The sequence below is a fragment of the Pinus tabuliformis genome, chromosome 6, assembly GCF_031772625.1.
Source record: "Pinus tabuliformis cultivar Carrire ecotype Pingquan chromosome 6, CPIR1, whole genome shotgun sequence".
Lineage (NCBI taxonomy): Eukaryota > Viridiplantae > Streptophyta > Pinopsida > Pinales > Pinaceae > Pinus > Pinus tabuliformis.
Genome location: NC_142292.1, coordinates 581,821,201 through 581,845,268, shown reverse-complemented (window position 1 = coordinate 581,845,268; position 24,068 = coordinate 581,821,201). Strand labels below are relative to the sequence as shown.

Here is a 24,068-nt window from a genome sequence, read left to right as displayed (position 1 = left end):
TCCGCAACATTTTCTCAATACCTTGCTGGCTAGGAGTTGGGTGGCTAAATGCACCCCTTTATCTTTTATGTTGTTGATTGTGTAACCCCTTTTTTCCTTCTAAAGCTTATACTTTTTCTTCATGGCCTCCATGAGCGCAAATTCTCAGCTTTTTCCTGCTATCACTGTGGGGTTCTTTCCCTTACAAGGGAGCCAGGAAATTTTATGGATGAGATCCCCCATGATGGGAATAGGCTCCTCCAGCCATAAGTACCCATCGTGCACCAGGAAAAACAACTGCTTACTGATGAAAATAGTGATAGGCACATGGTGAAAGTATGGAATCCACATCAGATGTAGCAATCTGGCTTTCTCCACGCTGCGCAACCATTTTCGCAGCTCTAGTGTTGTGACTGGCCCCTCCATTCTCTGCTTCATGAGGCTCTCCATCTCTAAGTGTGGGGACTTCTCATTGTCTACGAGGTCCCAATCTTCAAACTTCATTGTGGGCACGTGACCTAGGTTCAAGCCCTCAAACACAATTCCATCAAGAAGGAGCGGGGTCTGGAGTGCACTCTTAGGGGCATCCAGGTCCTTTCATATCTGAGTTTTCCCTTTCCATGAAGGGACATACTCAGGAAATTTCACTGCAGATCACACCAGATGGATGTCTTCTTCCATGTCTTATGCTTCCTCTATCTCATCGACAAGAGCCTGTAGGTCCTCCTCCTCATCATCTATCTCAATGGTGGTAGCTTTTCTCTTTTCTTCCATTGAGAGTTTACCAAACCACGGATTCGTCGGGGACATGCTAACTGGTCCTACTGCCTACTTATATTTCTTGGTCATTGGCATCTGAAGCGATTTCAGGATTTTTGGCCCGACCCTAATGTCTCCAGTAGCATCATGTAGCATGGGGTTCTGCGCAGCCTCATCAGTGGTTCCCTCTGAGAGCCTAAACCTCTCCTGGTAGCCGTCATCCTATTTGAACTATTTGTGGTCGTTCATGAACTTCGGGGTTCAAATATTGCTTGGCGATCAACGCTCTGTGCTCTAATCAACTGCTCAAATCTGAACTGAACAAGTGTTGTCTCGCGGCTAGCCCCCGGTGTTTTGTAGCGCCTTTTGAATTTGACCGTTCCCCCCAATTTTGGGCCATCAATGCTTTCTTGGTGGTAGATTGCCCCAAATCTTGCCCTTAATTTGTGCCTTAAATTCCCGCTGCCCACTCCCTTTTGCCTTAAATAAGATATCTTGTCATGAATAGTGACACCCATGGTCACTTCCCAGCCTACCTGCGCAGTAGCAAAACCCCTTGTCCGTCGTCGCGACCCTTTCGACATGTTGATTCTACACGCATCTTCCTCATCGCGCACCTCCCAAATAGACTCTTTTATAGTCTCGCAGTCTCTTTCAACTGCCTGGAGTGCTGAGACTGTGCTCCCTATGGCGATTCAAGCGGTTGTACCACCTGTGCGGGACTTCAACTCACCTTTTAGTATAGTCCGCAGAAACTCCTTAATTGCCTTCGCAAGAGCTGGCATTGTGTGTTCTACTATATGTAGTGAGCTCCCCTGGTTACTTCTTTTGGTGATGTGCGGTCATAGCCATGGCAGCAGAGTCATAAATTCCTGGCAAATATCTTCTAATCTAGTTGTATGATCATCCACACCTTGTCTTCTTATCCCTGGTTGATTGACAAGGCCTGGTTGCTTGATCTTGTTTTCCAGCCTTTTGATCTCAACGTCCATCAAAATGCTTTTCTTCTGTGGTCGTACCTGGTCATTTTTGAGTTCGCAAAGTCTAAGGTTCCCTCGCTGAATGGCTTTCTGAATCTCTATGTGTTCGACCTTGCATAGCTATGTGATTCCGTTGTCCCGGTCTTCGCATACTGTCACAACTACAAGAGCTATTACCTGTGGATCCATGTTTGCATTCTCTTAAGAAATTATGGTCCCTACTTTATTTTCCACCTTCGAGATTGTTTCCATAGTTAGGGTTTTGCACATGGTCCTATAGGCCTATCGAACTGCTCGTACACGTAAGTTCCAATCAGTGCGTCTTTCCTAGTGAACCTTGTTTAGTACTCCGCACACCCTATCGAATGCTTCGTCATGGATAATTGGTAGCACGCATCACCTTTCTTGCTGTTGTGGTTTTTTCAGATTCTTTATTCTGAGGGTGGTGTGCGCTTGTGCGGGTTGTAAAACATATGTCTATACCCATTGGGAAAGGTGGGCACGTAAGTTGATCTGTCGCTACTGACTAGCTCTCATTTAGAGCTGGGGTTTTCCAAAATGTAGGTGCATCATCCTTCTGCATCTATGCCAGTTGTCAAAATTTCCTTGATAAGTATCCCACCATGATGCAGGCGTCGCGCGCACTGCCCACCTCAGTGCATCGAACCATGTTGTTCTGGTACTGCACATTCAAATTTTCTTAGGAATTCATACACCACTGACAATGCATCATATGTTGGTAGATCCCTTGCTGCTTCGTGTAGCTGATTCTGCCATCGCTCTATTTCTTCGTCTGAATCCTAGGTGCAAGAAATTTTGTGCTCCCATGAAATCCTTCAATCTATAGTCGAATTCACCCAATCCTCTTCTCACATAGTTATCTTGTAAATACAATCGAGATCATCATCATTATCATTGTCACACACCAATTTAGTGTATCGCGCTCCTTCGGCTGGATCTAGCGATACTACTACGTGTACTGACATTTTCTCAAAGATCATTTTGCGCTTCTTCAGATTTATGACTCCGTTCATATTGGTGGCCTAGTCTATTCCTAGTATTGCGGGATAGGGATTATTTTCATCGACAATCTCTATCACTTGAAAATCTGCCTGCGCACTCGCACCTTCAATATCTATTGTTACCCCTTGTAATCTTCCCATGGGTAGGATCTTCTGTTGGTTTGCCATTCATATTTGAATAGGAGACCACTATAGCATGGTTCTTCCCATGTGTTCCCATGTTTTCTTTGGTAGTACATTCGCGTCTGATCCCTGATCTAGGATTATCTGATCGATTTCATACTCACTGATTTGTGCAGTCAACCTCATTTCCCTTCCTGTGCGCAATGCATGCTTTCCAAGTTTGCAGACCACACGCGGTTCTTTAGACCCAGTGCACCTAGTGATAAGTTCCTGTAGCCATTTTACTACCTTGCTGTCATGTTGTAGTTTCATCCATGTCTTCATAAAGGTAGTGAGCATTGAAGGATCCATTATTGGTTCTAATTGATCCTTACTACCTGAAGTGGAGGCCTCCTTGAAGCTCTTCTTAGCTTCCATGAATGTCTCCTTCGTGCATTCTAAATCAAATTCAAGTTCCTTAGTAAGAGCCTTATGAACCCACACACTTTCTTCTGGCTACTTACCTTTATCATCGCCAGTGGTCATACCGCTCCTGAGCATCATGTTTACATTCGAGTCTTCTTCGCGTGGTTCTGACCCCATCATTTGTAAATTATGAGTCAGAGGGGGTTGAAGTACGCCTTTTTTGCCTAGTCTCGCTATCAGTGTAGGGCATTCTTTTGCCTCATGGTCAAATTAAGTGCAATATAAACATGATGTCCTCATCAGTTTGGTACAATCGCAGGCATAGTTCCCTCGTCCTCTGCAATTATAACAAATTAACTATCTGTGACCTCTTCCTAGTCCCATTCCACCTCGACCTCAGCTATTCACCTAAAATCCAGCACACACCATTCCTACATTTGGGTCGAGGGCTCATGTTTTGTTGTGAACCCTGTAGGCAGGGGTACGATCCATCATTCTTTTGTAGCTTCTGCAGGTGCGCTCATCATGGCCTACTGACCTATAGAAGTTACAAAAAAAATTGTTAGGACATCTACATATACTTCTGCAATAGATGCAATTGTTCGTAGTGTGTTTTCCTCCTATCTGACAGATCTCACACCATAAATCAGGTGTCGTGCTCAGCCCTGCTTGTGCCTTAGGCCTTAATGAAATCGGCCCTCCTCTTTCCAAGTAGTTCACAAACACTGGGTAGTGATCCTTATCATGCCATTGGCCTTTGCATTTTATGCACCATACCTCTTCATACACATGCGGCTGAGGCATCCTATCCTGTTTCAAAATTTACATTTCCAGACACAGATTTTGCAATTGTGTGTGGATTTGTTGGAATCCCAAACCGGGGTCTTGTATAGGGGTCCCATGCAATCTCATCGCCATTTCTAAAGCTTTGGCCTCGGTGGAAAGTTTTTGATGTGACAACGCCGTCCTTAAGTGCGGTGTCAGTGATGTTATAAACCATGCATGATGTTGTCCATCTGTCAACATCATGTTTGGTTTGCACATCATACCCTTCAGTATTTAGTCTAGATCCCAAGGAGTCTCACCCAGGAGCATCGTGATCTCCTTAAACCCGATGACTGATTATGTTTCCAACTTTGGCATGCTAAACTTCTTGTTCAACACAGCCTAGATTTCTACGTTTCCTATGTTTGGGTGGTCATTAGAATGCTTTATGTACCATGTTAACACACGATCCTGCAACACGCTTACTAGCGTAGCCTTCCTAATATTGTCATCCGCAATGCCTTGTGCTTCCCATACTACTCTTACCAAGAACCAGAATTGGTCTGGATCTTCATTCCCTACTCCTCTGAATACCAATAGTTTGATCACACTCACCATACTGAACTATGGTGGTGGCGAAGGTGGGGTGGTGGAGATGGAGGTGAGGAGGGTGAGACTGGTGGTGGTGTGGGTGGAGGTGGTAAACGCGGAATGCGCTACCTTATCATACTAACTACGTTTCTCATAGAAACTTTCACGAGCTCTTCCTCGCTTTCCTGCGAGGGGGAAATTAAGGGACTGGTTTCCAACTCTTCACTACTTCTGCTTCTGTAGATCTTCTCACTTCGCACAGTCCCAAACATTAATTTGTTCACATAACTCGATTTTCACACAACAACATCTTAATCAAAATGTTCAAAGATTTAATATACTTACCTCGCAGTCCCTTGAGGAAATGTCGCTTCGCCTCACTGTAGGTGACAGTCATATCTACTGTGAACTCAATGATAAATCCTCCTATAATTCGGTCAAGCCAATGGTCCACAGTCCACGTGATCTTACCTCCTGGCGCTTCTAGTCTGCGCACTAATTCCAGAGTCCACACAATTGGTTTGTCGAGTCCACACCTCGCCTTACTATCTTTTAGCTTTTCGATCCACTCATACAACTCAGAAGGAAAGGATGCAAAGAAAATTTCATGGATTTCCATATACAAGTAGTGCTCCAACCACTATTGCTCAGATACTCGTGAATTTCTATTTTCCTGCGCTAGGACTTGTGAATCTTCTTGTCCAACCACTCTTCAATTTCTTTCTTTGTTGGGTTCTAGTGGCACGACATCAGAAATCCCTCATGCAGATCTTGGTCCCAACAATGGAACCATTTGTTGGCTTGTATGGGCCTAACCCAGGTTCAGAGGTTATTTAGCCAAGAAAATCCCAGTACTACTGGCCCTTTCTGCAATAGTCCATGGAGCGCGGACTGAGGTTTCACCCGAAGTAGTATGGGGGGTTTTTGAACCAAGTTTTCACACCCTATGGATGTCTAATGAGCTTCTGGAGGTCCATGGGTTGAGCCTGCATGCACGTCTATGCGTACTTGTTAGTCGCTCGCAACCTGTGATGCTGCTTCTGTGCAGCCCTACTCAGGGCACAACCCATATTATACCCAAGTTCCTTGATTTTTTATTTTTTATTACCTTATTACTTAACTTATTTGTGTAATACTAGTGATTATTACATCATATCCAATAATCATACCAATGCACACGATAAATGAAACAATACAAATGTACAGAGGGCACTGCACAAGCAAGTACAAAGAAATTGGAATAAGGTTCTCTTTATTATTCTTCGATCAGGATTATAGACTCGACACTGCCTTGTGCACTCAACTATAGGGGTCCATGCACTTAGCTGCAGACTCTACTAGGCCTCTGCGCACTTAGCTGTAGAGCCTCTTCCTACTACTATGACCCAATACACTTAGACTCTCACTCTATGCTCTAACCATGCGTATTCATCCTAATTCTCTCATTCCTCCTTCGCTATCTTTACAAATTAGAGCCTCACTCTATTTATACAATGCCATGGTTCATGGACCATGGGTAGGCTGACATGACATTACATTACTTTACAAGGGTGAACAACCTTATGACTCAACCTATACTTCATGCTCCCTGCCCATAATTCATGGAGTCTTACAATATGTTTGACCAAAACTTGGCCTCTGAGCCTCAAAACATGCTGTCGGGGGATTCCATGCCCAACATGATTAGGTAATGTTTATGGTTTCATGGTGTTTAGTTAAGATGGGTCAGCGCCTGTTTGTCGACATGAGTTCATCGACAGTTCCCTATGGGTTGGTCGACGACATGTGTTTTGTCATTCGCCTTTGCACGATTGGTGTCTACATGGGTGTCGTCATGGAAAAGGGTTCATATGGTCATCACTCAATGTCGATTAAGTGTTTTGGTTCAATGTGGTGTGTCATCAGGGTTATCTTCGCAACTAAGGATTGTGTTGATGATATGTTGTTGGTTTTGTCACATGGTGACAAATGTATTGTTAAAACCCAAAAACCTAGTCCTACATGTCAACCTAAACACCTAATGAAAATCCTAATACAAAAAAAACTAAGCCTAAATCTTAATACATTGCAATATGTATTAAAAATTAAATCTAAAGACCTAAACCTAAGTTCCAATGCTATCGAATTTAAACTCTATATGAAAACCCTAGCCTAAACAAACTCTCGGGCTAATGTTATATAAACAAAACATTGCAAACAATGTAAAATAAATTAACAAACACATTCCTAACCACAGGGCTTGTTGACCACAACTAAGGACATGTGATCATGGTATTGAACTATCAGAGGTTAGTAAAACATTGAAAATTACAATGCACAGGCCCTAACCATGGAGTCAAACCGCATCAAAGCAGGTTAGGCATGTGAATAGAACAACGGGATTAGTAGTTGACCACCACCCTAACAATAGCGGCAGTGCGGGGTTAACATCTGAGCAAAGTCAAGGGTTAGTCGTGGTAGAACTGTCAGCAAACTGTCAACATGTGATCAAGTGTTAATTCACCGTGCAGTTAGGGTTATCTCCGTTGTTTTGGGTAGACAGTTACGATTAGGTGCAATGTGAGTGTCGGGGTAGCCACAAACGCCAACCATCATGGTAAGTGGTTAGCGGAACCACCGAGCTATAAATGCAGAATAATAGCACCATTCACATGTCTATCCACCCGCCAGCTAGTTAACCTAACCACCAGCAGGATTTGCTATAACCTAAGACTATTTTGGGTTTTTTAAAATAGGTTTGTTGAAAACTAATTCGACCACCATGGTGCTAGCCCTAGTTGTCTAATTCCAACTAGACAGAGTTGTAAATATGATCCAAACCTAACCAAATTCAACTCAAATGCAGACAGAGGTGGTTTTATTCATCTTCATGCCTATAAAGGCATAATTTCTCTTCATTGATGACGAGGAGTGGTTTCTGAATTTTGAATGCAGATTCTGGAGTACATAGGCGATTTTGTTTTTAGTGTTTTAGGAGCATCCAGGGTCGATCTTGGAAACTGTAATTAGTTTTGGAAATCTACTTCACAAGGCTATCTGATGATAGAGGTCAGAATTTTCTATGTGCAAGTTTAGTCTAACTAAATCATTGTGTAACCGACTCCTTTCTTCTCATTCCTTATAAAAACGGTCACCCCTCTTGAAAGCGGACCCAGAGATGTAGTCCATCAAGGATGAACTCCATCATCAATTTATTGACTGGTATCACTACATTTTTACTATTTTCACTTCTGTTATGCATCGACTTCATGTTTAATCAACTGTCGTAAAGTGTTTTTTTAAGCAATTTTTCCTCGGTTTGCATGCTTCATCTAGCATTCAAATAATTAATGGTTAATCAATTCTACATCAATATTTAGTTTATGATCATTTCTGATCACTTCGCCTCACATCATTTTTGCGCTTGCCTCCAAAAATTGCACAATCCATGAGGGCAAGTCAACCTTAATTATTGGAATTACGCAATTGAGACTCGTAGTTCTACCTTGAGCTCACAAATTGTGCATTCAATAAGGAAACCCGACAATGATTCTATAAATTGCATAATCCATCCATTCACCTCAAAAAATATGCAATGAAATGAGCAAGAAAGTTTCCCAGTTCCCCATAATTGCGTAATATTTCATGACAATATGAATAGAAAGTTTCTTGAAAGAGCCAAAAGGAAATGTGATATTGAATTAGATGAGTGATATAAACCTATATAGATGTATTAAACGCAAAATTTGAACAAATATATAATTTACCATTGCATCTTTTTGCCTCTTCAATCCTTTTGGAGTTTACTATATTAATAATGGTTTTGCATGGAATACTTAAAAGATTAATATCTTTATAAAAGATTTGTGAAATGATTATAAATGGTTTTTCAAACTTATTATCTACAAAACTGACTCACTAACATATAAATATAGTTGAACATATGACTAGTTTCGAAATACCTACGATAATGATCGTTTCTACTGTGGTGATTTCCATATGCCACTGAGATATAACACCTATATTTATAAGTCCAAACAACATTCACCTAAATGAAAATGTATCCCATTTTATTCTAAACATTTTTTCAATTTCTCAATTCCTATGGCTAGAAGTTGGTTGTATCTTGAAAATCAATTGAGTAGTGAGAACATCTCTAATCGAGATAAGGTCTGAAGTATCTTCTTTATATATAGTGCAGGATAATTGTCCTTATTAGAAGCCTAGTTTAGCTTGCAAAAATATAGATAAGCGTATTTCTCAAGACTTATTTATGATTGGAGCTAAGTTAGATATCCAGGTAGAATGATGAACTTTAAAGCATCCAACAAATTTTCTAGTTCTTTTTGGATCAAGGGTCCAAGTGTGGGATGAATTGTCCTCAACTTAAGCTGAAATGGCTTCACCCCTTCCTTTATAGGTATCACATGTTCAGTGATTCATGTATCATAAGTTTTCAAATCATCATAATTCCATATGATTATATCTTAGTACTTCTTTAAAATATTAATAAAATGTTGTCTTTCTTGGGGAGAACAGCATGTACCGAGGTTCACATACTTGGGATCTTCCTTGGTGCCAAAGTTAAGCTAATCATCCAACAATGTGGATCTTGGGGTCTTTGTGTTGGTTGGTCCCCTGAAGCTATTATGTAGGTCATAAGAGCTTCTATGAAGTTATTTCACCCTTAGGCATGGGTTTTCCCTTATGTTCTTGAGTTCTTTCCTGCAAAGCCCTCTCATGCTCATCTTCATCGATTGCCACATATTTAAAACCCATTAGTAGCCATGAAATCCAATGTCTACTAGTCATCTTTGAAAACACATAAATTAGCAATAGTAATAGGTATAAATGGCTTATAAATGATCTCAACTAAAAAATTATCTCTAAGTGGCAATAACCTAGTAGTTTCATTAGCTAAAGTGTTTGTGATTGCGTTACTAATCATAGGAGAAGAATTAACATTAAATTCTTTAAGTGAAGATACAAGATGCCATACCTCTTGCTAGTAGTTTTTAAGATTAGGTGATACACAGTGATTGGTGTTTCATACCTGAAGTGAAATAATATCTGAGGCACCTATTACCTTTAATGCCTCCATGCTGTGGTTTATAGCTTTCTTTATTCCTAGTGTGAGTTCTTTGCATTCTGCAATGTTATTCATGCACTCAAATTCCAATCGACATGAAAATAAAAATTTTTTATTCCAAGGGTCAATCAGAATGAAACTAACTCCAGAACAGTCTTGTCTATTCGAATCATCAAAATAAAAATTCCAAACATTAGCAGAAATAGGGTTAGTTTCTACACTATTACTATTTACATTTATGTTACAAAGATCATTAGCACTAGTTTGATTGCAAGGAAGGAGTTCCGATTGTGTATTTGGTAGTATATAAGATGGTTGTGTAAAATAAAATTCAAGATCAACTTCAAAAATGAAATTTATAAATATTTCTTGCGCAAAGCTAATCGACTCATTCTTGGCTTCAAGTGTCGCAATGATATATTTCATAAAAGGCTCACTTTCAACTTGAATTTGATTATTCTTGCCCTTACAAGGAAGCCACAAATGAGACAAGTCTCAGGAAAAATATCCTTACAACATGTTAGACCAATATCTGCTTAGAAGAAATCCATAGGCTTATGGAGTGTCCACAATAACAAAATCAATGCATTGGTGAACACTTTGATAAGAATATAAGTGATTATAACATTATTTACTTCACCAATTTCCCGCATTAGTGATCTATATAATTGTATGATTATGGCACATGTCTTTTCCCATTTTACATTAATTTTATTTGTGAAAGATAAAGGCATAATGATTTGTGGGCATACTAATGTCAACAAAGAAATTATGGACATTAAGAGAAAAACAGGGCAAGTAAATGTAGAATTTGCATTGGTATCATTAACTATTTGATTCGAGGATAGTGGAAGACTTACCAAACGATGCTTGGGAAGCAGAAATTATCCTATCTAATGGTGGTTGGGATATTAAGTCTTTGATAATCAACTCACATTGGCCTGCAATTTTTATATCTTATGGATGGAAATATCGACTCAAGATTTCTTCATATTCTTAATGATGTTGTACTCAATGTCTTCAACCTTGGCAAGGTGTACTAAAGTGGTGGCTGGTGAGATTTATTTTGACAACTCAAGAGTGACAAAATCATTCTTACTATTCCTAGAAGTATTCTTAGAGGGATGAGCGATTCCACATTTCATTTATGAGCTCTGACAAGGATTTTTAGGCGATAAAATTTTCCTCAGACATTTCTTAATTATGTCCTTCTTAAGCATCATTCCTTTGCTCCTCATAGTGTATTGCTCATTTTGTTGTTGTGAAGGAACTTCACCCACTAGGGGCTCACTAGCGCCTTGTTGATCATTATTTAGAATAACATCAAAAGTGAAAATTGAATACCAACACTTGTATTTTCCTCTATCAAGGTTGCTTCATTAGTCTCTTGACTATAATCTAAATTATCTTCTACTTATAGGATTTCGAAGGCATTGTTGGCTTTAGGGGCTTAGACCTAGGTTCAGAGTTAGTTTGTGCTAACCAACAAAACCCTATATTACTGACCCTTTTGGAAACGATCTATGTAGTGTAGAATGTAGCCTCACCCAAGGAAATATTGGGGGATGCTAGAACTAGGTTTCTGCATCTAGAGGGGCTCTGCAGTGTGGTTGTAGGGTTTCTTTCAGTTTAGGGCTTAATCTAACCTTCATGAACTATTAACCTTATTTTTACAATCGTAGAGAATGTTCCTACTTAACATGTTTGCAACCTACATATAACTAGTCTAACATGAATTATTCATCATATAAAACAATATTTGAACCTTCGCAATGCAATTACAGAATAAATATACAAAAGATGACTGTAATTATGCAAAAATACAGAAACTATGTGAACATATAAAAAATACACAGATCCTTTCATAATTCTTGTTATTATCTCAAATCTTCACAGGTACAATCTTTCTGACCCTGTGCACGCAGCTACACGGGCTTGCACACACAACTACAGACTTACCAAGATCTTCATGCACACAGCTCTAGAAGCCTTCCCTTTTGCTCGAATATAGAAATATATATGAATTTCAGACTCAGAACTATAACATAACATGAATATGACTTCCTAAGACCTCCCTTTATATATATTTTACCCTTATAATTCCATGGTCCACAAACCATGGAGGGAACTTAAAATAGTCGAATTTATCCCATCCCTTTATAAAATAAGGGGCCTCGACCTGCTCTAAAGCCCCTTTGACTCCTAGAACTCTACACGAATCACGCTCCGCTCCTCAAAATGCAGAGACTTTACATGACTTAGACAAAACTTGGACCTAGGGTACCCCTATCCAATAGACAATGGAAAACACAACATTCATATTATGTTTCCATTGTGGGCATGTTTGTTCAGAATGTGCTTCTTGATGAATTGTATGATAATTGTCCTTGCCTAGGTTCTCAACATTAAATAAAAAATTATAACTTTAAGAAGACTTGGATGGTTAATTGGTGTTCCTTTTAAAAAATGGCTTAAAGGAATTATTGTTGGTGGATGCCTCACTTGACTTCCTTTTGAGCACGAATACTTCGTTAATTAGCAACATCAAGGACTTAGTCAAGCTTTCCATGTCAAAAGGACCATCCTCTTTAGTTTTAGAATATGTGCCATGAGACTTTTTCTTAGTTTCCTTGGAGTCTTTTGAGTCTTCCTGATTAGTAATGACCCCAGTAGATCTTAAGTCCTTAACAACAATAATTTTGGTGAAATTAAGAGTCAATCTTTCCTTTGTGACTCTTTTCACAAAGACTTAAATATTAGTAGGAAAGGTAGTAGTGTAATAATCCTTAGTGATTGAATCATGAGGTTGCAAGCAGAATTAGTGCAAGCAGAATTAGTACAGGCAGAATTAGTGCAAGCAAAATAGTTGGAATTGCTTTTTAATTTATTCCAACATTTACAGGCATTTTGTTATTGTGCCGGCATTGCTTGATTTCTAGTTCTGATTTCCCTTCTATTTACGTGCAATTAGAATTTCCTTTCACATTGATTAATTTTGCTTTCCCGCTTGCTTTTGATTGTTTGGATTGTTGTTTCTTGCACTAGTGCAGGATTACATTTATTTTCGAGATTAATCGCAAGATAGACTAGAATTTGTTTTGCAGGTTACCAGGGACTCTCTCCGGCATTTCCAGTTCTGTGTCTTGAAGTTCACGAACTCTCCGGATTGACAAATTAAATGTTGGTACATTTATAGACCCTATACTACACCCAACAATGAAATCAAGAAAAATATTTGTTACTCAAGGATGAGAAATTTGATACTCAGTTAACTGGTTTGCAATAAGAAAGCCACAATATTAGTTTATTGGAGAGGTGTCAGGATCATGAAATAATTATTAATATTCAATTGTTACTTTAGATTGTTAAATTTCTAATTTATAAATTATAATATCATAGGTTGACATCTCAACATTTTTAATGAAACTGACGTGAAAATTATTTGTTGTTTGGATTATAGATTGAGAGGAATGGAATCAAATGTTATAAAATGAAAGAAATAGTTCCACAAAAAGAGTGGCTACTAGAGAGAGGCAGAGCGGGCGAATAAAATATTACCACAAGTGTTTAAAATCCTTTCACCAATAGTTGGAGATTTTCCTTCAAAGGCAAAATGTTGTAGCTAGCTCAAGAAACCAACTTACATCAATTATGAGATACTAACCATCTCGATAAACTCATGATGAATAAAAGAAATATTTGATAACATGGAGATCATATCAATTTACAAAAGGTAAAATCATGAAATAAAGGAAAAATCCCTATCGAGTATGCCAACAAATCACAACAAGAAGAAATATTTTTTCAAAATACAAATGTTGGGAGAAAGAGGTACCCAAGGGAATAATGTGATATAATAATATAATGGGCCATAATGAATAAAGTGGTTAAACCACACTATGCAAGGGACCATAATTAGTTAGGAAATAATGTGATAAGCTCATTGTAATGGATGCATGGTATTGAGAGACCCATGGTATGGTATGTATGAAGCCTATATAGAGGCTAAAGACTCTTCATTGAGACATGTCAAGGATTATTGTATTGACAAGCGATGCCTTGTGGAGTGATCTCCTTCATTATGGAGTAATTTTCAGATGTATTACAAGTGGTATCAAAGCACTTTCTTCGACAAATCGGGGAATTTTTGTTTTTTCATTTTTGCATGAATTTTTTGGGTGGCCACTTTGCAAATCAGATTTGAAACATCTTGTGAAAATTTTTGAAAAAAAATAAAAGATCTAGATTATTTACAGAAAAATACGAAATTCAAAAATCAAATGGCTGAATCAGAGTCCAGATGAGGCAGATATCACTGATTTAAAATCATTTGTGTTGCAGACTTTTTTCTGACATTAATTCGTGGAAAATGGCTATCTAGTCCTTTTTTTCATTTTTGTACAGCATTTCATAAAATAGAGTGTCGATATGAGATCCTCTTGAAACATTACGCAATTTAAAAAAAATAATTGGTCGAATCCGAGTCGAGATGAGAGAGATATCATTGTTTAAAATCAACTCGTTTTTCAGAATTTTTTGTGATGGCAGGACAATTGCAACGTGAATTTGAATTTCCAAAGTGCCTAGATCGAGATTTATATATCACACATGCATAATGGTCATTTCGTTACTGAAAACAGGCTATAATAAGGATTCTAAACCATCTTGACCGAGTTATGGCCATTTTAAATATGTTGCATAAAGTAGGTGATTTTTTTTAAAACCCTCATTCTACTTCATGGCTTCTATTGAGATGACTTTTACAGGACATGATGATGGTCCCACGATTGAAGAATTTATAAAATATCACAAGTCTCGATCTAAAGTATTTTGGACAATATTCCTACTATTTAAAATGAAAGATGATGTTGATATATGGTGGTATTCACTTCACGAATCAATACAATGACTTACTCATGAAGAAATAGAGGAAGTCCTTTTAGAAAAATAGTGTCATGCTAGAAAACAAGATAATGGTAAACATAAGGCATTATTTATTATTGGTGTCTCCTTATTACATGTTCATGTATATATGCAAAAAGAGAATATTAAGGTGTCTATCAATCCTAGTTGCAAGCATAGTTTTATCAATATTAATCTGGCTAAAAATTTGCAAATTTGATCAAAACGTGTTGAAAACACATAGGTTGATAAGGAGGAGGTTCCAATTTATCAAGATTTGAAGATTTCTATCGATAAGTATGTGTTTCATTCTGATTTTTATGTTATAAATATGGATGACGTGGATGTGATTTTGGGATACCCTTGGATGGAATCCATGGGTACTATCAATATTAATGTGCAGAAGAAATTCATGAACCCTAGGAATAAAAAGAAGAAAATTACATTGGAGGATATTTCCATTAGGAACCAAGCAAAGAGTGTGGAGGCAAAAGCACAAAGCTTTAACGACAATGACACGTCAAATGCTAAGCATTTGATGGTAGAAAACTAAACACATACATCAAACTAGGTACCAGAAAAAGCACCAGACACAAAACATGAACCAATAGAGGAGGAATTTACGAAAGATATTCCATTAGTCAAAGTTTCAACATATCTCCACCCACACCACCCAGATAGACAAAAACCCACAATATGGCACAATATTAGCAACTAAAACAATGGCAACTAGAAGACACACAAAGAGGTTGTGAAAGCTACCTGCAACACATCTCCACATGGGCACCAGAAGAACCAGTTTCCATCTCAAGCGAGCAAATAAATGGTTAGATCGAGTGTTCATCCTTCTCTTGGATGGCTAGATGCACGTGCATGGTACTAGTGAACTATTATTTTGAGTAGATCTTATTATTTGTGTTCTTTTCATGTTTCCGAGATGAAACATGTTTAAGTGGGGTGGAATGTAGTATACCTAGGGGGAAATATGGGGTACAGAGAGAGGTACCCAAGGTAATAATGAGATTTAAGGATAATAAATAAATGGGCCATAGTTAATAAGTATAGTGGTTAACCCGCATAATGTAAAGGACCACAAGTAGCTAGGAAATAATGTGATAAGCGCATAGTATTGGATATATGGTATTGAGAGACCCATGGTTATTGTCCATGGTATTATATGTATGAAGCCTATATAGAGGCTAGAGACTCCCCATTAAGGATGTCAAATATGGGTTTTGTATTGACAAGTGATGGCTTGTGGAGTGATCTCCTTCCTTAAGGAGTAATTGTCAGAACTATTACATAATTATAGATGAAGGGAAACTCACATTTTTAATGGAAGATTTTATTGGGAAGAAAGTAAAGAGAATATATTATAAAAGGGAGAACCATATCAATAAAATTAGGTGGGGGAAATCCAAATTTTAAACATGAATATTTTTATAAAAAGAATTATGGGTGGAAGATAGGAAGGATGGAGGATATGGAACTATATTGTGTGTCCTATTATTAAAATGTAATGAAATATTTGAAGGTTAGTTATTAATCGAAAGACATTCCTAATTGTGATGATGAGATTATTCTTTTACTTCTCAATGGGTTTTTTTCAATGTCTGATTATGATATATGAAAATATTTTCATTACTTGAATTCAATCATCTTAAATATTTTCATTGTGTATGACTACATAGTAAGTATATGTTGGAATCTCCTATACATTATATAATGCATATGAATTTAATAATTACTCGATGAATGGATTTTTACTTTTCTTGATCATTTGTTATTATATTTAATGTTTAAATTTTATTTCTCTAAACTAAGAAAAGGCATATGAATTCATTAGTTTTATTTATTCCAATTAGATAAATAATTCATTTAAACAATTAGCAATATTAGATGATTAAGCTTCAAATTTAGGAGCAGCATTTTTATTAATGGCAATAATTTCCACATATAAATTAGAAACTACCCTATCAAATGAAAGCAAGTATAATTAGGACTTATGATGGGGTAGTTCTCCCCTGGTTGATGGAGGGATTTTTTTGTCTCAGCAACGCTTCATCATCAAGTTGATATCCATAAGATTCTTCCTCTTAAATTTTGGATAGGAATGGACCAAGTTAACATGGTAATGGATGTTATAAAATAACCAATCCATGTGGAATTAGGACAAATGTTATTGAATACACCAATTCATGTGGAATTATTGACAATGACAATGAAATGACCGTGTTTGAAGATTGGAATTATTGTGATTCTTGGATGACAATGAAATTGGAATTATTTTGATTCTTGGATTGGATGACAATACTGTAATATGTTTGAAATTTTTCAAAGTCGAAAAATTAGTTGTTGGTGGATGCACTATAATAGTGATAGAAGAGGATAATAAGTCCTTGGAAATGGTGGGAGCATCAAAAATGAGTGAGTTTGGTAGCCTATCGTTAGAATTTAGTTGTTTAAGGTTACCCGGTGAGTAGTGGGTAAGGGTCACATTCGTATATCTATTAAATTTGTTTAAAAATAAGTTTGAATTACATTATATTGGGTTTTTGTGAATAAATTTGTAATAATTCCAAAATTACTTTTACTATTTTTTTTTCCTTTAACTAAACAACAACCATTTAAAGTCAAAACATAATGAAAACACATTTCATTTTGAGCATTTAAATCCCTGGCTACTTACACCGAGAGTGGTACATTGAAATCATGAGATTGATTTTATTGTGCCCATCTCAAAACAACCCAATCTCTCACAGTCTAGAAGCTTTGGCTTTATTCATTATTTGATTTTGACATTTAAGTTATTTATAGTGTCGTCTTATTAAAATTTTAGGTTGCACTTAAATATACTTAAGTCAAATAAAATATTTTATTTTATTTCAATACAAATTCCAATATTTAATTAGTATTAAACTCAAACAATGAATATTATTAACTAGCTCTTGGATTGACAATAAATGGGTGCGCTTGCCATAGGTCACTGGTTCAAATCCCCTATAGATGCTTACCTAAAAAAAGAATATTACTATCCAAATATTTTAAAATATGCATTCAACATAAAAATAGTATTTATTCAAATAAACATTAAAATCTGGATCATATTATTTTTACAATTAACCAACTAAATTAATTATTTACTCAAAAATAATTCTTAATATTAAAATGTGCATTGCAATTTTATATGTCCCCGGGTTTCCCTTTATTGTCCTTCTTGGAATTGTAAATTCTCAAATGAGCATTACAATGTTTCCCTTGATTGTCCTTCTTGGAATTGTAAATCCTCATAACTATGGAGTGAAGATAACTTTTAAGTTTATAACCAAACCTTTAAATTCAAGAAATATTTATAATGAGTTTTCTTTAATGAAATTTTTTGGAATTTTGACTTTGGTAGAAAATTTTGAAATAAAATCTTGATTTGTATTAGTTAAATTAGTCTTTTTATTGTAAATATGGATTCAGCACTCTCAAAAACCCCTAGGGCATTTTGATTGGGCATTTTGATTATGCAAGGGTTACCCATCAAATTTGTGATTTCAATAAATTTCTGCCTAATTTTAAACCACTTCTATAAATAATATTTTCCAATCAAATTAACTATTTTTTAAAAACATTTTATTTAATAATTTACGAGTGTTCTATATTACAATGTAGATCTAGATTTTAACATCTATTTTTAATTTATTAAATTACCAATAAATTTATTAATAATTATAAATTATAAATTTACTATTTAAATGTATAAATGTATGTGAATCCATATTATTTTTTTCAAAAAAAAATCAATTTAAATTGTAATTTAGAAGAAAAACAATCATGTTGATGTTTATCATAATAAACTATTGAAAACCATAGTAAAATCTCCAATGGAATGCAATCGACCGTGTAGTTTGTAGCGTCGCAGCTGATGGCATTACAATTTATCTACATATACATATAATGGAGCATTTCTAGTTTTGATGTTATTTTACTTCAGTTTTGAAAATTAGTGGTGCTTTAAAAATGAGAGCTGTGAATGTCAGGGAGGAGAAATACTCACAATATTTGTATGAGGAATTACCAGTCGATTTGATTGAAGAGATATTGGCATGGCTGCCAGCAGAATATCTGTGTAGATTTGCTAATGTCTGCCAACATTGGAAGGCACTCTTTTCATCAACCTTTTTTCTTAGGAGACAATGGGCAGAGGTGCTTCAAAACAAAAATCCACGGCTTGTTGTTGGAGCTGTGGGGAATAACAAAATTCGAGATTGTTGGACATACTCCTCCTTCACACGGAGTTGGAAGAACACTTGTTTATCCCTTAGCTTTTTAGAGGGGAAGGAACATGCAACTTTTCGTTATCTGGGATCAGGCGCAGGCCACTTGTTGATTCAAGGCATGTTTACCCACTCCATCTATGTCTGCAATCCTGTCACAGCCAAGTACTTGGTACTTCCACGATGGGCAAACGGGAGAATTTTTTCGGCAGGGAGCATAGGCATCGTTGAAGAAGGAGAAGACGAGTACAAAGTGTTCGTGGTGCACTCCTCTGCTATTTATCTACAGGAAATAGTGGAAATATACGATTCCACTAACAAGACATGGACGATGGCGGGAATGTTGCCGAACAATTTAGTGACATTTAAAGAGGCAGATCATATGGGTCCCGGAATCGTATTTTCTGGAGGTTATCTCTATTGTTTAATGGTGGCGGCAGAGGAGAATGGCCCCTACATAACCAGAGGCATTATGGGTTTCAACATCGTAGAGGGGACGTCCATCTTCGTGCCATTGCCTCGTTCACATCAAAATCAGAATGGTGTTTATATTCATTTCAATCAGTTACTCCGCTGCGGATCGCGAATTCTATTCGTGCAGGGGATTGAAATCAAAGCACAAGGTGACGGGCAAACTGAAATCGAAGAAAAAGTAGAGGTGCTGACTATATGGGAGTTTAATAAGGACGCGGCTACAAATTGGAAAGAGATGGCCAGAAAGCCTTCAACAGTACCTCGGATTTTTAGGAGCTTTCAACGCAGAGAAACACCCTTTGCGTGTGCTGCAATAGGGGATTGCCTCTATTTCAAAAAGTACAAAGAGATGGAGGTGATTGTTTACAACTTCTCCCAAAATTCATGGAATTCCCTTCCAAACTGTCCTCCGGATGCAGTTACCAGTGATCTGCCACTCTTTGCCTTGACACCAAGGCCCGATATGAAGTTGGAGTGAATTGCCAAGTATATGAAGTTGGAGTGAATTGCCAAGTATTTGATCTTAAAGCATGTTTTCTCTTTGTTTGCCACCACTCTCTGTAAAGCATAGTTACCAAATTCTTTAAATCAGAGTTACCAAATTCGAATCCAGGTAAAAAAATTATGAAATATTTGATGTTCATTCACTAGCAGAGAATGTTATGGCGGAACAAATAGTGGTAGAATGGCAGAAGCGCAGAAGGAAAGAAACTGGAGAAACTGGAAAATCACAGTGGAATAGTAAAGTTTATAATTTTCTAACTTGATTATTGTTTTCATACATTAAAAAGCCAATAAGATAAGAAAAGGGAGAATCTGTTACACAGATTGTTAATTTGTAATACATGTTAATTTTGCAATCTTATGGAATTTCAGATATTTAAAAAAAAAATATATTTATTAAAGTATTTTAGATAAATAATGGAATTTCAGATATTTTTTAAAAATGCTTATATTTATTAGGAAGGTTTTTAGATAAATTAGTTTTGAAATTAAAAAAATATTTTAAATTTAAATTTAGAAATAAAGAAGTATGGAAGGGAAGTGGTGATTGAATTTTTTTGGATAAATTGTTTTTAAAAATTATTATATTATATAGTTTATTATATTATATAGTTTTTAAAGATATTTTTTAAAACTATCTCCATTACCACATTTTTTGAAATGATAATTTTTAACCTATAAAATATCTAATTTTTCTATAAATTATATTGAAAATTCAAATTTGATAACTATGCTTTAAAATAAAAAATGTACTATCGCTTCCATGTTCTTCCATATAATTCTAACCGATTCTCTCTCTCGAAAATTTGTATGTTTGATTAAAATATGCACGCCATAGTCCGACACTCCAACTTGTTTTGGTCATCTCACGTACGTTTTTTTTTTTTAAACGCAAAGAGTAAACGAACTCATAAATATTCTATGCTTTTACAATACACTTTGATCTCTATATGATGATTGCAATTAAGTCGATTATATAGAGAAATTAACTTTACAAGTTGAAATATATTTTTATAATATAAAACTATTTTAATAACTTAAATTTAGTTATATATACATAAAAGTATTAAATATTTACAATTAAAATGTTTTTATTAAGAATTATAGTTATGGATATAAATCATTATGTATATATTATTTATTTTGAAAGTTAGATTGCGATACATAACTAGTTATTTTAATAAATTAAAGTTATATATATATATATATATAAATTAAATATTTACGATTAAAATGTTTTTATTAAAAATTATAGTTACGGATATAAATCATCTAATGTATATATTAATTATTTTTAAAGTTAGATTAGAGTATAAAATTAGTTATTTCAAAACAAATAATACAAAAATTTGATATAAAATTTAGTGTAAGGTGTTAATATAGATCATCAAGTAGTTAGTTAAGTTTTATATTAAAATAAAATAAAAAATTATAGATTATATATATTTTTCACAATTAAAACTAAAAATATAATATTAAAAAAAATTATGTAACTTTATATGGATATATCATTTTAAAGTTAATAAAAAATTATGTGATTTTATTTGGATATCGAAATATTTTGTTTATCTTAAAAACTGGATTATTGACATTTTTTAATATTTTTTAGTTAAGACAAAACCAAATGTGTATATTAATTTTTTTTAGTATAACTGACATTATTTTTATTTAAAGAACATTTTATTTTTATTCCAAAATAAACATGTGTGAAATTGTGCTTAGCTATATAGAAATTACACATCTCTCTCATATTGAGTCGTAGAAAGTCCCTATCAATGCAACTAACTAAACCATATCAATGAAATTGGTGTTAAATGTTGATATTCATCAATTTATGATAAGAATTAACACACTTATTCAATGACACATATCATAATAGAAAACATTTATAAAATCATAAAAATAAAATAAAATATAATTTTATTTTAAATTATTATTATTAATAATTGAGTTGGGTTTATTTTGGAATAGGGTTTCCATAATTTTAATTTAATTATAAATAATATTAAGTGGATGTTGGTTGAATTTAATGCAATGTACTGTGGGTGTATGATGGTGAGGACATATGTCCCGTCCTCGGGCTCTACTCCTTCCCACTCCTTCTAACCCTCGAGACACTAGTTCTTCACTTCATTTGGCATTTCTCTCATTGTTGTGCCGCTATGCTGCTGGTGAGGGTTTGGGGTTTGTTGTGCGAGGGTTTTATGCTGTAACTTCTCTACATTTCCATTTTGGTTTAGCTTGGTTGCTGTAAGATTTGGGTCTCCACTTGTGAGCGATGCCTCGCTCGTTCCGTGCTCGTCTAGTGCTGGTTATGGGTTGTGAAACCCTTGGTATCGGTTCCCTCTGTCAACTCTGACTTGGCTCTGCTCAGTTTTCACTATTTCAGCCTTCTGGTTATTCTGCTCTTTTTGTGCGTTGTCTTCACAAATTAGTGTTTTTGTGTGTTTGTTACAAGTTACAGCTGTGGGGTCGCTCCGCTTCTGGTCTCCTTTCAACAATTTTCCGAAGGTATGCCCTCCCTCTCTACCATTTATTTTTACTCCGTTTTACTTAGCACTTATGACCTCAGCTCCTCTATGACAGTGGGTGGATTCCTGGTTGCAACCTCGGTTCCATGGCTCCACTGGTGGCTCGTTCAAGTCCGACTCTGCCTGGTAAGTTTACACAACTCCTCTCTCTATCTCAGTCATTGTTCATCGTTGTAGTCGTTTCCTCTGTGAAAGTTGCTAATGGTTTGGTGGGTAGCCTGTGCAGTGGATGGTGTCCTACTCGTGGTTCTCGCATCGGTCTCCTACAAGTGAACTGGTAGGGTCGTTCTTTGGTCTCTGCCTGTAGTTTGTTCGAGGGTTTTTCTTTTAACTATTTGTAGGGTTATATGAATGGTGGTTGTAGTCGGCTTGTTTGCTGTGGGTTTTGGCAATATGGTTGTGAAACCACCGTATGTGTGTGACTCTGTAGCTTGTAACTTTTGTATGGACTTAGATGGTTGGCACTGGTCTGCGAGGGTTTTGTAATACAATTATTTTTGCTTCTGTTTGCTAGTCCTTGACCAAGGCGCTGTAATGTCTCGAACTTTTGATGAAGATATATATATATATATATGTTTATAACTGCTACTGGAAATTCATTTGTTTATTTTGCAATGGAAATTTGGAATATATGTTCAGTTTCGGTACCTGAAACTTGTCTCTGTTTCTTTGGCTTGCTCGACTCCTTCGTATCTTAGCTCTGTTGGCACCGTGCTTTGTCCATTTGCTCTCCTCACACTTACACTTGTTGTTCGCCTATATTTGTTAGCTTTAATGAAGGAAAATGAGAAATAAATTCACAGTATAGAATGGAAATGAATGTAGACTGTAGCAGGAATGGTTTTAGATGTTCTTTTTGTAAAAAAAGCTGCATATTCTCTATGTGGTTTCAATGATGGCAAAAAAAAGATTCTGTCATTTTCTCTTTCTTTCTGTCTATAGAGAACACTCGATAGTTGGCAGAATTGCCGATGGTTACATAATATGGTTACAAAAATAGTTCCAGATTAACTGTCTTTTCTTGCCCGTAAGTTAAAATAAATTCTAAATAAAACTAAGAGAAAAAAAACAATTACGTAAGCAACCATTGTCATTCGCTGGGATAGCCATTCCTAGAAAAATAAAAGAAAATAATAAAATTCAAACTTTTTTCAACAAGACAAACTCTCACCATGTCCTTCCCTGAGCTGGATGCTCCTGCATCAGACTCCCGGGGTAGGTGAAAAATCATGGCTCCAGTCCATGAGCTCCTCGATTGAGTAACCTACACGTTGTATCTGTTCGACTTCAGGCCATGAACTGTCCTCAATAGGACGGTTCTTCCACTTGACGAGGTACTATAGGTACTCCCTCCGAGTCCACCTGGCCACTTGTGTGTCAAGAATTTCTTCGATTTCGAGTGGTTGAGCCATAGGCATTTGTCTTATCCATGAATCACTTCCTTCTTGGGTGTCCCACTTCAGCTATGTCAAACTTCCCTCTTCCAAATCGGAAGTGTATGGGAATAAAGCTGCCACATTAAAAATGGGCGATATTCCTATACCGAGAGGTAATTGCAGTTCATAAGCATTGGCAGAAAATTTGCACAGAATTTTACAGAGTCTGATTTTTTTGAATTTCAGCTTATTGTATGCAGCCTTAGGAAATCTTTCCTTGCACAGATGCGCTAGAACTTGATCTCCAATATTAAATTCCACCTC

General features: G+C 36.2%; 1 protein-coding gene across 1 annotated transcript; it reads left to right on the top strand.

Annotated features, from left to right (window-relative positions):
* Positions 1-18,602: 18,602 nt before the first annotated feature.
* Positions 18,603-19,811, top strand: LOC149259870 (F-box only protein 6-like). The gene has a single exon (XM_089455460.1). The coding sequence runs from the start codon at positions 18,603-18,605 to the stop codon at positions 19,809-19,811; it is 1,209 nt and encodes a 402-aa protein (XP_089311586.1).
* Positions 19,812-24,068: the final 4,257 nt, after the last annotated feature.

Coding starts and splice junctions, on each gene's coding strand:
- LOC149259870 (XM_089455460.1), top strand. CDS start 18,603: ATGAGAGCTGTGAATGTCAGGGAGGAGAAATACTCACAATATTTGTAT.